Source organism: Dunckerocampus dactyliophorus, chromosome 16 (assembly GCF_027744805.1).
Source record: "Dunckerocampus dactyliophorus isolate RoL2022-P2 chromosome 16, RoL_Ddac_1.1, whole genome shotgun sequence".
Lineage (NCBI taxonomy): Eukaryota > Metazoa > Chordata > Actinopteri > Syngnathiformes > Syngnathidae > Dunckerocampus > Dunckerocampus dactyliophorus.
Genome location: NC_072834.1, coordinates 22454198 through 22473043, shown reverse-complemented (window position 1 = coordinate 22473043; position 18846 = coordinate 22454198). Strand labels below are relative to the sequence as shown.

Sequence of the window (18846 nt, the reverse complement as noted above, 5' to 3'; positions counted from 1 at the left end):
CCGCGCTGTATTTTCCCCCTAATTTCCACCTCATATTTAGTCACAAATGCTGATGCTATGTGGGACTGCATTAAGGTAACATTTGATGACCTTATTCCGTGCTCATGTGTATATTTGTTTGGTGCACCGCCCTGAAAAACAAACTCCAGGCTCGTACTGGTGGATGGTGGGTCTCAGTTTTACACAATCCATAATAAATAAGATCAATTAGATGGCTATAATGTACGTATGTTTTGCTGATGTGTTGATAATCTTTCCCGGTGACTAGCTAGCGTGCTGCTAATGCTACCGCTGCTAATGCTATTTAGATCTGTTCTCGTCTTCAGTCATGCTAAGCTACAGAGCATGCGCGATAATCAGTTAATAATAAACCGGTTGCTAGTCTTGTAATACCCGGTGCATGCCTCTACAATCCATCCAAGAGCCTGCTCCCGATGCAGCTGCATCTCTCGCTTGTCAAACTGGACATCCGGTCGCACCGGTTTATTGTTCACAACCCTACCAGACACCCAAGGCTATTGGAATCAGGTGATAAGCATGTGGAGGACTTATTTTCCCTCAGTAGAGTGGGATTTTTTTCAAATAAAAATGCATAAATTGCAAAATGTTCTAACGCTGCCTTGCCAGAACAAGTATCATTTCTTGAAAATGCGTATACTTTGTTACGGAAGATTCCAGAATATAAAAAAAATTGTATGCATTTTCATTTTCAGTGTTACCTCAGCACATATTAAACTCAAACGCCGACAATAGCAAATATGTTGAGCTAGATAAACGACCATAGCTGAAAAACTGCTCTGTTCGCAGCTATTCCAACTCCTCCATCAGTCTCCAGAGCATATTATCTTCTTAAACAGGCAAGTGGCAGACAGAAGAACCAAGCCAAGACAAATCCTTCACATTGTTAAGGCTTTAAAAAGATACATGGCACCCACTGATAAGAGACAACGCACTACATAATGCGCTGCTGCATAACTTTATCAACACATTGTTGAGCGGGAGGACCTGGTGAGGAAGATTAGTCATGTTGGAAAGGTTAACTCATGCATCATTTTGGGCTTGGCTAATTAGAACCCCGCCACTCAGCACCCATGTTTTCTCGGCTTTTGATGATAGGTGCACGGAGTTAAAATATTCATGATAAACAAAGTAGGTCTCCCAAAGCCACAGCCAGCAAAGTTATCGGGTTTCAATATCTTTTTTGCAAAGCTTCAAGCAGCCTTGCTAATTAACTTCATTTGATTTTACTCGCCCCTGGTGCTCCACAGTGAAACTTCTCAATAAGGGCCTCAGCTGGCAAAGCACTGGAATATGTGGATTTTTACATGTCATCTGTGGCTCGTGCATCGCGTCAGACAGGGTGAGGCAAATGAATAGAGGAGATAATGGGCAAAAGGCAAACAGATGGCTTCAATTGTCAAAAGAGTAATGAAGAGGAATACTTTCCGTCTTTGAAAGAGGATTCAGCCGGTCGAATCACTAGAAATAATCAAATCATTACCCCCACAAAGCGTAGCGCAAAGCACAAACGCAGCACAGTTTTCTGTTTTTGCCCGCGTCTATCTGTTTGTTTGTTTGTTTATCTTCAAAATAACTTGAAAAGTTCAGAATGGATTTGGATGAAATTTTCAGGAATTGTCGGAAATGGGATATGGAAGAAGAACTGACTACATTTTGGGGGTGATCCGGATCACCGTCTGGATCCAGGAATTTTTTTAAGGGTTCCTTAACATTGTGCGATAGGACCATTTTTGGCATTTGTGCATATAACTCCACTAAAATGGTCAGAGGACAAGGAAAAATATAAGACAAGTTTGCTGCAGGTTCTACAAAATATCAAAGACTGATCCAGATAATGGAATAATTCCAGATACTATGATCCAGAATAGGGAAAAATAGTGGACCTTTGGAATTTTGATCATAGGTAGACAACAAATGAAGCTATAAACATGCGGCAAACATCATGATACAGTATATGGAACAGTATATAGCCAAGACACCGTGGAATATGGAGTGTGCCAACGGATTTGTTGTGTCTTCAAAAGCTATGAAGCTAGATCCAGAAGAAAACCGCCATTACAGAAAATGAGATTTTTGTGAATAACTACTGAAGTAATATTGATATCAATATGAACCCAATTGATAAAGGAATGTTTTCATGGTCAGAAATACAGGAAGGATTTAACACTGATGGGTGATAGTTCATGCAGGAAATGATTTATAAATAGTTGATAGTGTTTGAAATATTCAATTTTCCTGCAAAAACTATAAATATGGTAAAAGCATTTTATAAAGCTCCAAAAGCTCACATGGGTGCAAATTGCATTTTATCACAACCATTTTCATTAAGTAGAGGCTGTGCTCAGGGTTGCCCATTATCAGCGTTGTATGAAGTGTGAGATTGGTTGATGTGCAGGTTTTCATTTTTGGGGGAGGGGGATACATCAAAAATAAGGAGAGATCCTTCAGTGCTGACAATGAATTCCTTCTGTCAGTGTTTTGTTGAACAATACCTGAAGGTCTGAAATGAAATCATCATTTTGTAATTAGTTACAAGCTATAATCCAATCTTTAAAGGCGATGATGTCACGCTGCACCAATGGGTCAACCTGTCTGATCGATAGAATAAATGAATCACACATATTTTAGCAATACCACCTTTCTAGTGCTTCTATCCCATTAGACTGCATAAGCGCATTAGTGAACACGGAGCATTGAGCCATTACCGTCTACTGCGCTGTGATAGCCCAAAAGAGTGAGCTTATTCCTCTGGAAGACGACCTTTGTCAGGCAGGCAGCCTTGTACTGCTGAAAAAGCCAGTCATTAAAGATGACGTACAGACGAGGGCCTTCAGTCATGAGGGATGCCCCCTGCAACATCTCCACGTAGCCAGCTGCCGTTTGACGCCCCTGCACAACCCGAAGCTCCATTGTTCTATTGAAGGATCATGATGGCGCCCCCTCCACTGTGCCGTGTGGAAAACATCTCAGGTGGGATCTCCTTGTCATGCCAGTAACGTTGGAAGCCATCAGGACCGTCAGGATTACATTTTTTCTCATCAGAGAATAAAACTTTTTTCCACCTTTCAATGTCCCATGTTTGGTGCTCTCCTGCAAATTCCAAATGAGCAATTTTGTGGCATTGAAGGAGACAAGGCCTTTGAAGACGTTTACTGGACTGCAATCAGCACCAGTAACAACCTTCATTTTTAGGCCGAGGATGGTCCCGTGTCTTGACGGACAGCCAATGGGATCTTCCGGCTCAGGGACAGTGACATTTTCTTGGGTCTGCCACTTGACTTTTTTGTTCCATAACCCTCAGGATGTTTGAAGAAGTTTCAAATGTCTTACTGCGTCCACCCTCAGCAGCAATGGCGCGCCGTGAGAGGCCTTGGTTATGCAGCTCAACAATCCCACCGCGTTCAAAGAGAAAAAGCTTTTTTGCCTTTGCCATCAAGAGATCACGTGAGTGTGAACACCAAATCACATTCAATCCACAATTTTGCCAAGGTTTTGGCTTTTAAAAGCTGTGCTCTTAAACGTTTGATTGGCTCATGACCACCCTATTTCACTTTCATGCTTGTTTGTAAAAAATTACTTACCTCAAAAAATGTACTTAGTTTTTGGTCTCACTCCCATTTCTTCTTGTCTTTTAAGAACCTTCTTAAAATCCAACAGTAAAAAAATATAAATTCTTGCAATTTTTCAACTGGTCTTGGCATTTTGATCAGGAGTGTATACAATCATTTATATTCATCTTGCCAAGCTTCACAATATCAGCTTCCCTGTACATACTGAAGAGGTTATACTGTATGTAGGATGTTTTTAGATGCCGTGCATTGCAACATTTCTTCTTCAGAAGAATAGCTCAGACTGCTTCACTCCATATGAACTTACATCGCTTACAACCGATCATCATGTTCAACCAGCTGAGTGCCTGGTCTTTTCTCTTCAGTTTAGATCAGCGCTTTCCAGAATTGCATTTGTTAAGCAAACAATGAGGCTTGCTAGGTTTGTGGTGCACTTATTGAATTGCAGCATATCACAGGTATTGGTCTATTGTTCCTGAAAACAGATGGACGGTGTTTTTCAAGCGTGCGATCATCTGATGTCTGCTCCACAAAAATGTGTGCGCTCCCTGCTAGACGTCTGAACCAGAAAATCAATTAAATCAACGAGTCATCATGTATTCTCAGATTTTACAATGTGTATAATGATTTGGAACTCTTCTTGGAAATCCCAGAGAAACTGAATAAACATGTATTTCCTGCAAAAGCATGCCTTAATGATCGTTTTATGTCTGTACTGAGTTCCCTTTCTGAAAACCACATCATTTGCAAAGCGGACTGTAGATGTGTACCTCTCCTTCACCAAGCTAAGCGATGAAAGAATGTAAAAGATAGTAATGATGTAGCAAATGGAAATGACCAGAGTGTTTTTAGGCGTACACGTTGAACAATTTTTGTTTTGTGTGAGCGCACCGAAGCAGTCACACAGATAAAAGATTGCAGGCTTGGCCAGAGATGAGACGTGCTGCAGTCGTGTTTGCCTCTCAGGGCAGAGGGCTGCTGTTGCCAGTTAGGAGGTGTGTGACCATATTAGACGTAAGGGCCTCAGGAGTGACTTGGCTGAGGAGGCGTTCAAGCACACTTGTGTCAGTTGTGGACTTGTTGAGATTCAGGTCAAAGTTGCAACTGTGGTTAATGTTCGTTCTATTTAATGATTTGTGAGCTGTTTTTTTTGTTTACACTGTGAAGCCTGCAAGGTTTTTCATAGGAAATAATGATAATAATTAGGGCTGTCAAATGATTAACATTTTTAATCAGATTACAGTCGTCCCATTGTTTAATTGATTCCACACCTGACCGCGATAAGTGGATTTCTCAAACTCAATTTTAATAAACAGAATACTTTCAAGCATAGAAAACCTGTTCATGACTTTCTAAATACAGGTTTTAACATTGTTAGAGCCCTGTAGATATGAAATAACACCCCTATAGTCAGTTATTCCTTGTTTACACCACACTGCGCAGGCTACGGTGTCGCTCCAGGGACATAACAGACATCTCCTGCTAGCATAGCAAGCTACAGAGATAACCAGTTAGCCTCTCCAATTATTTTAAACTTAAGAAAGTATTTCATACGGAGAAGGGAAGAATGACAAAGAAGCCAAAAACTTAGCAATTCCACACGAAATGAGAGTTGAACCTTTTATTCATTCGATCTCAGCCATGGCACGTCCGCGGTCTGAGCCATGGCATGTCGGCTCAGCTCTGCTGGCTCTTTCTCCATGCAGTGTCAAAGGTAGCGTAATCGTCTCATGACATTACCGATGCCTAGTGACCACAATACTACATATAAGTTATTTTCGGAATAATAATAGGCCATAGTCAACCACAAAACCACATAAAAAAAAGCAATATAGTGAGGGAGCGGTACTGGAAGCACGAGGGATGACTGTAACCACAGTTTTCAAATTAATTCATCATGATTAATCCCCCTTTGCAACTATGTCGCCCATTTTACTGTATTTTATTAATAGAAAGACAAATGACATGACAGCAGTACACTACTGAACAAAATTTGAAGACCAGTTGAAAAATTGCAAGTAGGACCACAGCCTTTAAGAGCCAAAGGCAAAAATGTGGATTGAATGTGATGTTATGTCAGGTGTTCACACTGGCATGATCTCTTGATGGCAAAGGCAAAAAAGCTTTCTCTCTTTGAACGCGGTGGGATGTTTGAACTGCATAAGCAAGGCCTCTTGCAGCGGAAAAAGAGCAAAGGTTTAAGAGACTTTTCTGTCTACCCCGTTATTGAACGTTCACAGCAAAATGCATGACCTCGGTTTTTAGAAATATTTAAATAAAAGAAAAAAATATTTCAAGCTTCACAAAAGCCCAGGGGGGGCCCTGGGCTAACATTACACATTTTCTCCCACTTTGACACCCCAGCTTGTAGTTGCCTTGGAAGGGTTTTGTAGCTACCACTTAGCACTTAACGCCACAGCCTTTGAAGACTATTAAGCCCAAGGTTATTCACACACTGGCCAAATTTGGAGTTCTTTTAGCTTTTAATGTTACCAAAGTAGCTAAACAAAACCGAAATGTCAATTACTTTTTGACCCAAAGTTCCATGTACAGTGCCCTCTAGACGTATTGGACAGTGATGCCATTTCCTTTATTTTTGCTGTAGACTGAAAACATTTGGGTTTGACATCAAAAGAGCAATGTTTCAGCTTTTATTTCCAGGTGTTTACATCTGAATCGGGCGCACAGCTTAGAGGATTGCACCTTTTGTTTGAACTCACCAGTTTATCATGTGAGCAAAAAGTATTGGAACATGTGACTGAGGGCCTGGCCACACGGAAACGTTCCTGGATTTTTGTGCCACATAGACAGAACCAGTGGCACACCAAACCATAGAAGAAGAAAGAGCGCATGCGCATAAGTCTGTCGTCTTCCGCTTTCCAGGGCTCATGTAGACTTGGGACGAAGTGGCGTTATTTACGCGAGTTATTTTGAAGAATAAGACAACAAAATATCAGGAGATGTCGACTGGTGTGAGTCATGTCAGTCGAAATATTCAGATATCATGTTGGCTTGTCGTGAAAGCTCACCTGTGGTCACGTGTCAGTGAGATTATCGTTTTTTCTACTTTTTTCTACTCAGAAACGACAAGCCGGCGTTTTCAGATTTAAAAAAAAAATACCGTTTCAGGGCACCCACAACACAGTTTCTGTGTGGATGAGAGGCTAAAGCCATAAAATACTTTGCCGTTTTGACCTATCAGGTGTGTTTTGTCACATGTGTGTCCTACTGCATTGCGTATTCAATCAGTAAATATCACTGAATGTCTACACTCTGTTTCAGATTGGGTAGGATAGGTTTAGACTGCATTTAGAGGTGAAACAACATGAAAACCAGAGAGCCGTGTATGGGTGAAAAACAAGCCATTGTGAATCTGAGAGAGAAGATGGAAAATCAATCAGAACCATTGCACAAACATTGGTCATAGCCACTACAACCATTCGGAATGTCCTGAAGAACAAAGAAAACGCTGGTGTACTAAGTAACAGACATCAAACCGGTACACCAAGGAAAACATCAGAAAGTGAGGACAGAAACATTGTGAGGGCTGTAAAGAAGGACACTAAAACAGCTGTTGGTGACATCAGCAACAACCTGCAGAGGGCAGGAGTGACGGTATCACTATCTCGCCTTCATGAACAAAATTACACCAAAAGATGCAAACCACTCATTAGCAAGGATAACAGAAAGCCCAGGCTGAAATTTGCCAAACAGTGCAGAGATGAGCCTAAAAAAGTCTTAGGACTAAAGTTTTATGGACTGATGAATTGCAGTTTTACTGGCTGACAACACTGTATCCGTCTGAACGATGGTGTGTCCTCTAATATTATCAAAAGTTTGGCTTTGCAGCATGACGTGAGACATGGCGTAAGTGGAGGGCATGAATACTTATACTGTATACAACACATAGACTAAAATATCCAGACATACAGTACAATCAATCAATTAGAACTGGCCCCTGAATCCTAATTATTCATCCTACTACCTCATCGATATAAAGCCTAGGATTTTTTTTTTTTCCAACATTCCTAACCCTAAAAAGCCTCTGTTTTTGTCTAATTGCTTTTTGGGCAATTCAACAAAATTCTTGGAGCGAGGAAGCGAGTAATGAGCACTGGAGTTAAAATGGCCATCAATCAGGAAGAAGTTAGGAAGCTAATGAAGGTTCCGGCCCGGTATGTGTCCAAGAAATGTGTGTGGCCTGTTGGACCACAGATACGAGACGAGGAGAAGACGAGGGAGATCGGATAAAGGGGCATTAGCGCTTAGACTTTCTGAGGGAAGAAGTGTTATCTACCTTGCAAGCAGCTCCAAGGCTAAGGACTTGCTTCAGCCAAATAAGTGGATATCCAACATGTATGCACTGTATCTTCTTATGTTATTTTTCCTGTCTTCCGTTCCTCCTTGTTACAATACCTTCACCTTTCAGGCGTCCCCACTTCCTTTTCCTGTCCTTCATTTCCTGGGTCAGGCCAGTTTGAATCCATTTGTTTGGTCTTTAACAGTTTTTTAATACCATTAATTTTTCCTATTCTACATTTTGTTTTCTTCTCCTGTCTCAGTAAATCCCAAAAGCTACATTCATATTAATTTTCTTGTACAAAACCAAAACGTTAATATTTGTGAAGTTTTCCCAGACTTGCTTCACATATCATTTATTCATTTCTCTCGTCCTCTGATCAAATAAACGCAGTTCACTTTTAAGCACCAAGCTTCCACTTCACATTGATGGTGACAAATACGCAATAAGACAGCTTGACAGTTACGAGTTCAAAATGAGCTATTTAAAGGACAAAGTCGGACAAGTATGCATAATTTAAAAATACAGAAACTCAAAATTCCGCTGGATGTCAGACAGAGTGACGTTCCACAAAGTTATGAAACATTTTGGATGGTTATTCTTCACTTGACACTGAATTAAATTGCAGATACCTTTTTTGCGCTCAAATGCTTTTACTCAAAGTCTAAGACTAAGTCAAAGCTTATCGGGTTAAAAACAATTGCAGAGGGTCTGGGCTTACATACAGTATACCAGAGGTGTGGACTTGCTACTACCACATCACTACTATAAGGAGAACCAGAGTATAGAGGGGATGAAGCCATCTGCTGTGCCCCAGCAAGGTGCATTGTATTCGGGTACATCACAGGCAGGAGAAAAAAGGAGCGCTTGATTAGCTCACCCGCAGAGTACGGGTAATCTTGCCTCATTGAAGTGTTTTTTTAAATTATCGGTGTCATCAAATGTCATCAAATTTATGATTATGATGTCATAATAATATCTTGAATAATTATCAGTCGGACAATTATCGTGCACCCCAACCGCAGAGACTTGCAACTCAAATTGGACTTTGACATCAATGACTCGGGACTTTTGTTTGATGACTTGAGATTTTCAGTGAATGTTTTGCGTAAAATGTGTCCCCATTCAAAGGATTCAACAAACGTGATTGTTATTGTGTCATTTCCGACATATTTTCCCACAGAATCTGCCTACATTGAATGCATCTTTTGATGTCCAATCAGTTTTAAGAACAAATGCGTGGATGACATAAATCTAGAAAGCTACTATATCAGCACCCTTTTTCTGTGACTAGGTCACACTGATCTTATTTTATTAAAAAAATAAAACGATTCAAAATGTATTGATTGTATTTGTCAAATGTAACGTTGTTACACTAAACAGTGCTTATGACTTGTAAGGACTCGAGAATTTCAAGTCTATGACTTCGGACTTGTCTCAACCTGTCTTGTCTTGCATTGAGACTTGACTTGGACTTGCACATTTTTACTTGAGACTTGCAAAACACTGACTCGCTCCCACCTCTGATAGAAACACTCAACAAAAATAGTCCCTTGTTTATCGCAGTTAATTGGTTCCAGACACAACCGTGGTAAGTGAATTAGCACAAAGTAGGTTTCTGTACTGGAATGGAATATTTTCATAGTTAGAGCATTGAAAAAAACCTGTATACGACCTTCTAAATCTTATCTCATCAATGTCAATCTAATGTAAAGTTCCAGTACTTGTAGAATTGAGTGTGGTGGCAGACAGGAAGTGACACCTATGGTTCAGATTTGAGTTTTAGCTTGGTTGCAACAGTAGCCCGTGTTAGGGATTACAGTATTGTGCCTGTTTTGAGATCATTCAAACCCGGAATATGCGGTGTGACCACCATTTGCCTCAAATACCGTATACGCCAATCCTGAACACAGCCATGCAAGACCTAGGATGTTTTCAGCTTCCAGGAATTTTGTACAGATCCTGGCAACGTGGGGCTGTGCATTATTATGCTGCACCGTGAGGCAATGCTCATGGATGAATGGCACAACAAGCATGTCACGGCATCTCTGTGCATTCAAAATGCCATCAGTAAAATGTGCGTTGAGTAAGTGTGTGCTTCATTTAAAACACGCCAGCTGCTTTACACACACACACACACACACACACACACACACACACACACACACACGCAAGGCTGTTCATTATACATTGTTATCGACTGGTGTATTTACAGAAGCTACAAAGGCTTTTTGATTAATGTGTGATTGATGCAAAATTAGACATTACTTATCATTGGAATACAAAGTTCCTGGTAATAATGTTTTTGGGTATTTTGCCACATGAGCTGCTGATTACATGATGGCATGAGTACTAATATATAAGAGAATGCCAGCTGGTGCAGCTGTGCGGCTGCACGTTGGCAAACCTCACTCCCTGACACCTTAAAGAGTCCGGGCGAGTGCTCTCGGCGCTCATTCTACGGACCCTGGTTTGAGCCCAGCAGGACGGGGGGATGGCTGGACAACGCTAATATTAGTATATAGCTTTTAAATGGCCACATGACTTAAGCAGACGTTGCGTCGACATTTTTAAGCTTTGAACTTCACCCAGTAAGTGTTTTAAAGGCTGAGGTTGTAGCCCTTGCTGGACTCTGATGGATGTTAGTTTTCTTTATTGCAGGGCAAATGCAACTTCACAAGGCCTTTCTACGAGGAACGATTTGCTACACTTCCCTTTAAACTTAATTCAGGTTGGTTGTTCTTAAAACTGCATCCACTCCCACCGCAACAATGCCGGTATCAGTTTGCCAGAGAGTTTGCTGATCGGGGGTTACTTGGATATTTTATCCTCTCGGGGGATTTTCGTTTAATTAGAAGACTATAGTCATTAACTCATCAGCACTCTATTGCCTTTCTATAGAGTCACAAGGAGTATAGGACATTTAATTTTAGAAAAATCTTTAATAACTGGTGGCTTAAACCGTGTGATGATTTTTCTAATCAAAGCTTTCAGCAAGGAGTTAAGTTGATGAGGAAAAGATGACATTTACAAGAATATAATTACTAGAGCAGCAGAGATTGTCTTTTACCAGAATATTCTTAATTCAGGGATCACTAACTGGTGGACCGCGGTTCGAGTGCAGACACCGTCCAATGGATTTAATTGTCAATATTTAACTACTTTTAAGTTTTGACGCTTCTGTTTTGACCGGCGCATCTTTTATAGCTTGTACGGTACTGGTTGATCAGCTCTGGAAATCCACTGACCAATTGCATGCGAGATAAGCCATCCCATGTGATGCTACTCAGTCAATCAAATCTGTGCTTTGGGGATAAATACAACAAAGACAGATGAAAGAGGAAAGAAGTGACACGAGCGACACGGAAGAACGAGTAAGACATACAAGTGGACAGCAGGAAACAAGTGATAAGTGCAGATCAAGAGGACAGTGAGAAACGACTGCTAGGTGTTGATAAAGTGGACAGCAAGAAACGAGTGATAGGTGCGGCTAAAGAGGACAGCAAGAAACTAGTGATAGGTGCGGCTAAACAGGACAGCGAGAAATAAGTGATTGGTGCAGATAAAGTAGACAGTGAGAAACAACTGATACTGTAGGTGCAGATAAAGAGGACAGTGAGAGACGAGTGATAAGTGCGGATAAAGTGGACAGCAAGAAACGACTGATAGGTGTGGATAAAGTGGACAGCGAGAAACGACGGATAAGTGTGGATAAAGTGGACAACAACAAACGAGTGATAGGTGCAGATAAAGTAGACAGTGAGAAACAAGTGAAATGTGCGGATAAAGTGGACAGCGAGAAACAAGTGATGGTGGGATAAAGAGGACAGCAAGATGAGGGGACGTTACGGGGAAAGAAGAGAGATATGTCCCGCCTGTGCCTGCTTGCTACTCGCACTCTGCCTCGCCCTGGCCACCAGCAATGGTGGAGGAGTGAGTGAACAGGGAGACCAGTGATAAATACACATTGCACTCAAAGAACAGAAAAGTGGTCAGTGCTTTCAACCCGGAATGGACACGCTCATTTATGTTCATTCTTCCCTTTGGAAGCACAAAACCAGTAATATGCTCTGTGGCCACAAAAAGTGGCATTGTCAAATTGTGAGACGAAGCAAAACGTTTTCCTAACCCAGAGGGGTCCAAAACACGGATCGGGGGACATTTTCAACACGCAGCATGTAAGTTTTTGGGACCAGACTGGACGTTAGCTTGAGGAAATTTTCTATATCTGGACCTATTAGAATTCTTGTTGAATACCCCTGCTCTAACTAATTCTAACTGATTGAGACACATAGTCTATTTCAAATAATCATCCATCCGTCCAGCCATTTTCTTCCATTACCCTGGTCTGGGTAATGGGGCAACAAGTAGGCCCCGTTCCAGCCACCTCCCCGACTTCCACTGGAGGACATGAGGCATTTGACAAAAATTCTATCCATGATGATAAAGAACAGAACTAGCAACAAGTCAGCTTTGGTGGAGTCCAACATTTTCAACCAAGCTCTTGCTAACTGTACATGGAAGCTGGGGGCTTCAGACCCTGTACTCCTGAAGTACCTAAGGGCTTCTCCAGGTCCTCAAAGCACATGTGGACAAGTACATGTGAGCAAACTCCCATGCACCCGCCAATACCCTCTAGCTGGTCCAGTGTTCCACGACCAAGATGAGAACCGCATCGTATCTGAGGTTCACCTACCAGCCGGGTTCTCCAGCACTTGTGGAAAGGCTTTCCATGTGTGACTCTGACCGTGTTCAAATATTTATGTGTAGAAATATTCTTGTATGCTATATAATTTGTCTTGCTGCCTATATTTTGTGTAAAGTTCTTCCATTTCTTTCTGCAGGGCTGTCGTTGGACACAAAGAACCACTGCCTGGTGACAGTAAAGATAACATCACCATTTACACCCAAATCCTAGACAGACTGTTGGATGGGTATGACAACAGACTACGTCCTGGGCTAGGAGGTAAGACTTATATAGGTACAGTACGTTTTATGGGCACTGATAACCGTGCTTCATGTTTAAACAACACACAAATACCAGCTGTTGTGTGTAGTGCACAGCAAGTATCGGCTATTGGGTGCATTGTCCCCGAGTGAAAGCTTTCAGTCATGACCGACAAGCACATATGTCGGTAGGAAACCATCTAAATGGTGCCATTTCCTCCAAATCTTCAACAAAGCAAGGCCACATGCTTGAGCAGACTTTTCTCAGTCATCCAGCTGGAATGTGTGCTTCTGCTTGGTTGCGCGCTGCTGAGGCCACAAGCATAGCTACCGGCCTGCAGACCACCAAGCTACAGGACTTTGGAGCTCTAACCAGGCAGCAGAGGAATCAGGCACAATACATCCATGGCTTGTTTGTCCCAGTCAGAGGATGTGGGGGTAGTTCATGTTGGAATTATAGATGTATCCGTTTAGTGTGACAGTAAGTCATTTCTCTTGCAGATTAATCCTTTTAAAAATGGTTGCAAAATGGAAATGTTATTACTCGAAGGTTGATTCCGGACATAAAGAGTTCGATGAGACATAATTACGTGCAAACATCTCAGATAATCAGACTGTATAGTATAATTTCATTTTCATCAGCATCTATTCACGCTGATGCATTGTTGTAAACAGAAAAAATGGCAAACTCATTCTGCCCCCCGCCGATGCCCGCCATGCAAACTGCTGATGCAGCTCTGCGATAATCACATACTTTGCGAGAACTATTTGTGTCCTCGGGATGATTCATGTGAAAGTGGATCTCACCTCTCACGGGGGTTCTTCGCCAGAGGAGCGGAGATTTCACCTGTGGGTGGTCTCTTAGGTCTGGGACGTAGTTAGTGCAAAGTATCTCCTTCACTTTTGGATAAAAGCCTCATCACTCTCTAGTTGTTGTGCTACAGGGGGAAGCTATTTGTCTCACCAAGAGCCCAAAAGCCTGCTTCGCACATCCCCCCCAAAGGAGCTGATTCAACCCACAAAGAGAGGAAGACAGATTTCGGCCTATCTCGAATCTCACATCGTGTCCTACTTAATGCATCAAAATCAAAGCGTGTTCTTCCTTATAATTAATGCCACAGCTCTTAATTGAATTGCTGCGTGATGATGGTTTTCGTCATATATAGCATTTTAAACAGATTCTTTAATATAATGTGCAACGATACGTGTAATTATTGCAGAAAATGAGCAGAAAACACATTGGAGAGGCATAATAGATGATCACATTTAACGTGATTATGATATGTCTATATGACTGTAATGGCAACTAATTGAATAGCCACAGAGGGCCATATGTTCCTAGCTAAGCTCCTGTATTTCCTTCATGTGCAACAGGGTTTCAAATATTTTGGGGTAGATGTTATGAGAAACATTATTTTGTGTCAAATAGGATGTTTTTGGACAAAACAAGTTTAAGTCAGACATATTTACTAATACAGTTGTCCCTGTTTTATAGCGGTTAATCGGTTCCAGACCCGATCGCGTTATAAGAATTTCTGCGATACAACAATCAATGTTAATAAATTCAATATTTTCGGAGTTAGAGCATAGAAAACCTGTTAATGACTTTGTAAATGCCGTTTGTAATATTAGATCAATCTCAATATCAATATTAGATCCCTGTAGACATGAAATAACACCCCTAGTCACCTACGCACTCCTATTATTCTTTGTCTACACCACGTTGCAACTCTTATGCTGCAGGGACTCGAGACAGCCACTTGCTAGTAATCTAGCAAGCTAGTAAGCTAACCAGTTAGCCTCAAATTTATTTCTTCTAAACTTAAAGGAAAAGTGCACTCTCGGTATTTTGCCCATCATGCACAATCCTTATGTGGGACGTAAACACATGTTTTTCTCTTTTCTGTGCTTTCTAAAGATTAAAAAAAACATAAAAAGAGGCAGCTAAGAATGCACGTAATGGGACGCACCTGTTCCGCCTAGAAAGCCTTCTGAGAAAAGCGCCAACAACCCTCCATTTACATAATGTGACCTGCATATTAACCAAGCGACAGCGATGTGGTCCTGGCGTAGTGACACCTCGCCACACCTCACCGGCTAGCTACTAGCCGGCTAGCGACTAGCTTCACCACTCGCTCACAATGCCTCAGGCCACTAGCGAAAGGTAACGAAGAAAGCACAGAAAAGAGAAAGACACTCACATAAGGATGTGGATGATGGGCAAAATTGTAAAAAAAAAGTGCAGTTTTCCTTTGATAATAAGAATTTTTACTTTGATCTCTGAGTAGATGATTATTCCTCTAACCCTGACTACCAATAAAAGAGCTTAGTTAATTGATGCCATAAACAATCAGTTTAACAAGCCTGGCTGAGTCAGCGCTTATGTTCTGCTCGTCTGATGCTTTTCACTTTTGAGTGAAAATTCTCACATCCAGATTGTGTATGGCAGGAAGGATCCAGATCTGTGATAAACAAAAAAGCCTGTTTAATGACAATGTAGTGGTGTGAATGGTTGTTATGTTGGTGACTGTGACTGACAACCAGTTCAGAGTGTGGTCGGCTTTTGCCGAAAGTCAGCAGGGATAGGCTACAGCTCCCCACGACCCTGAACAGGACAAGTGTTCTAGAAAACGGATGGATGGATAATCTGCTCAACAGGGCTGACTGAACCTGTGCCCTGTGTAACATGTTCCACTCTTTTCTTTACAGAGAGCGTGACAGAAGTGAAGACAAACATTTATGTGACAAGTTTTGGTCCAGTGTCAGATACAGATATGGTGAGTATTCTTCTCTGCTGTTTATCGTTATCAAATTTTAACATCAAGGAAATATATGAGGTTGGTATTTTATTCGAATTAGACAACATACAGCGGAAGCTCGGTTTTTGTATTAATTTTTTTGTGGGTCCGTCTAAAACCAAAACATATGAAAACAGAAACATTTTTCCCCAATAGGAAACAATGTAAACCAGGTGTGGAACGATTTGTTTTAAAACCAATTCGATTCGTATCATGATTAGTGATTGCCCATACCATTCAAGGATGATATTGGTTCATTTAGAGCGATACAATCCGAAACGTTTTTTTTGTGAAAAATTTAATCAGTGTGAAATAAATACCTGGATACTGGACACTTTCCTAGATTCACGTTATTTTTTTTATAAGGGAATATATTATGGACATAAACAAACAAGTAAACAACAATTAATGGCAAATGCATTCACATTTTATTTGAATAAACTTGGCAATTGTTGCTGTGATGTTTTTCGCCTGTGCTGAGTTTTGCCCTAGTCTCTGCCTAAACATGCTGGTGAGGCCTGAGGCTTCCGCAGAGCTGACGTTACCCTTGTGTTGCTGCTCCAAGAGGTGCCTGGACGGCGTGAAATCCCATGGCGCCTTAGTAGGTGGATGGAGAGATTTGTCATGTTGCCGTGGTATTTTACTTGACCTTTACACATCCAACAAACAGCGAGCGACTTATGTAGGACATCTCCCTCTTTGCAAAAACCAAAGTGTTTCCACACACTGGACCTCAATGGTGGCTTAATTGTTTCTCGCTCGCTGACTTGTCCTCTGCCATCCACCATGCTACGTTTTGTTGCCTGCTGGCGCGTGGCGATGAGGTCACAGACAGGCAGACTGAATCGAGTAACGTTTAACGTCTTTATCATTAAAAGTGCTTTAAAAAAAACACATCCAGATAAAGCCTGCCTTGCTTAAATCCAATGCTTTATTTCCTAGTATTGATGCAATCAATTGATTACCTTTAAACAATGTTAGATCGATATGTCGTCCGGAATGGCAACTTGCCGAACACAGATCGATGTAGTTGGATCATAGGAATATAACTCGCTACATTGAAGTAGTCGATGAATCGTTACTCCCCTAATGTAAACCCAATTAATCTGTTCCGAACACCAAAAAATGTGAACACAAAACACATTTAATGTGGAATAATTATCGTTTTACATGCAGAAAACAATTTGAAATGCATATCAATTCATGAATGTTCATGAAATGAACATTTAGCGTCACGTTAATGTTGATGGAAGACTTGATTGTTGACAAAGATGGCCATGAGGCAGCGTCAAAGAGACGACACCTTCGTACTTTGCTGTGAGTTATTTCTCACCTCTGCTGGCTCCACTGTGACTTATTTTGCAGCCGTGATAAAAAAAAAGCAGAGACTTGTGGCGTAACTGCATAAGTTTGCAAGGAAATACAGAGTCAACCGCTGATGACATCACAGGCGGGCAAAAAAGCTGGGGAACAATGACATCCGGTTCCGGTTTCCAGTTGAAAATAGGCTAACAGGCATGTTTCGAACACAATTGGACTCTTGCGGTTTATTAATAACAAGACAGGATTTAGTCACCAACGCGTGGGATCCTTTGTTTGGCCACGAGAGTCTGCAGAATGATACGGCAACAATTTTTTTACGGCAGCTGCAGTAAAGTGGGGTTTTTTTGCAGCACACCGGAAAGTCAACAAGGCCATGTCAGCCATGTGGAAGTACCTATGCGTTGTAAATGAAAATAGTCCTAGAGCCACTTGAGATGACTGCAAAATGACACTTTCAAGGGGTGGTACTAGCAGAGAGGCATTCGATAACACAAATTTAATACGTCATCTGAGGACCAAACATAAAACGAAGTACAGAGCGGTTAGCAAGGCCACCAACAAAAAGGCTGTTACGCCAAAGATCAACCTTTGGAGTTTCAGAGGAGAGACAAATATCCAAAAGAGCGGGAAAAGGCAAGGCGGATCACTGAAAAAGCAGTCGAATCAACCAGCCCGTCTTGTTTGTGAGGTTTTTCCGTCTTTTAGAATTCATGGATGTGATTTGAAACGAAACCCGACAGCTGTAAGTTTCGCTACACCACACCATATAATAACATTACCAACGTATCGGATCGGATCTGAGGCCCAAAAAGTCGGATCGGGATGGGAGGCCAAAAATCTCAAATTATACCACAAGATTGAACGTGCCAAAGGGTAAAGTACAAGATTGTTAACTCTAATATGACAACAATCGAGGAACATTTTTTGGAAACATTTTTGTCGAAAACGGAATCATACAAAAACTGGGGTGGGACTTTCTAAATACGTGTTTTAACATTATTAGAGCCCTGTAGACATGAAATAACACCCCTATAGTCACCTTTACACTCCTATTCGTCATTGTTTTCACCGGATTGCACAACTATTATGCAACAGGGACTTTAGACGGCCGCTAGCTAGCGAGCTAACCAATTAGCCTCTAATTTATTTCTTCTCAACTTAAGAAAGGGTTTCAAATGGAGTGGGGAAGAAGGACAAAGTAAGAAGCCACAAACTTACTACTTCTCCACGGAATGGGAGGAGAACCTTTTTCACTGTATGGCTAGCTACATCGGGTGCAAGGTAGGGTAATGTAACAATGATGGGTGTCTCATATGATTTAAGATTCAAGATTCAAGAGTTTTATTGCCATATGCATAGTAAAACAGCAGTTATGCTATGCAATGAAATTCTTATTCTGTTCATTCTACCAAGAAAAAAAAGAAAAGAAAAAGAACATAAGAAACATAAATACCAATAAATTAAGCAACAACAACAGAAGAGACATTAATACAGATAAATAATACAAATAAATAAATAAACAAAAGTGCTATGAGTGTGTGCGTGTGTTGCGTGTGGCGTGTGTGAGTGCTTTGTTGAGAAGTCTGATGGCCTGTGGGTAAAAGCTGTTTGCCAGCCTTGTGGTCCTGGACTTCAAACTCCTGTAGCGTCTGCCTGACGGTAGGAGTGTGAATAATGAGTGTTGTGGATGTGTGCTGTCCTTGATGAGGTTGTGTGTGCCCGTACCCAAGAAGAGCAACGTGACCTGCTTGAATGACTATCGCCCTATAGCACTCACTCCTATTGTTATGAAGTGCTTTGAAAGATTAGTCATGACCCACATCAAAAAGAGCATCCCGGCGGCAACTGTGGACCCTCTACAGTTTGCATATCGCCAGAACCGGTCCAC

The 18846-nt window shown here is 41.4% G+C and overlaps 1 protein-coding gene across 2 annotated transcripts in view; it reads left to right on the top strand.

The window, feature by feature from the left end:
- The window catches only part of gabra3 (gamma-aminobutyric acid type A receptor subunit alpha3), a 141802-nt gene that overhangs the window by 62568 nt on the left and 60388 nt on the right, over positions 1–18846 (top strand). For both annotated transcript variants that reach the window (XM_054754332.1, XM_054754331.1), the window contains exons 3-4: positions 12735–12856; positions 15547–15614. In XM_054754332.1, coding sequence (XP_054610307.1) covers positions 12735–12856; positions 15547–15614 — 190 coding nt within the window. The remainder of the gene's footprint in view (positions 1–12734; positions 12857–15546; positions 15615–18846) is intronic.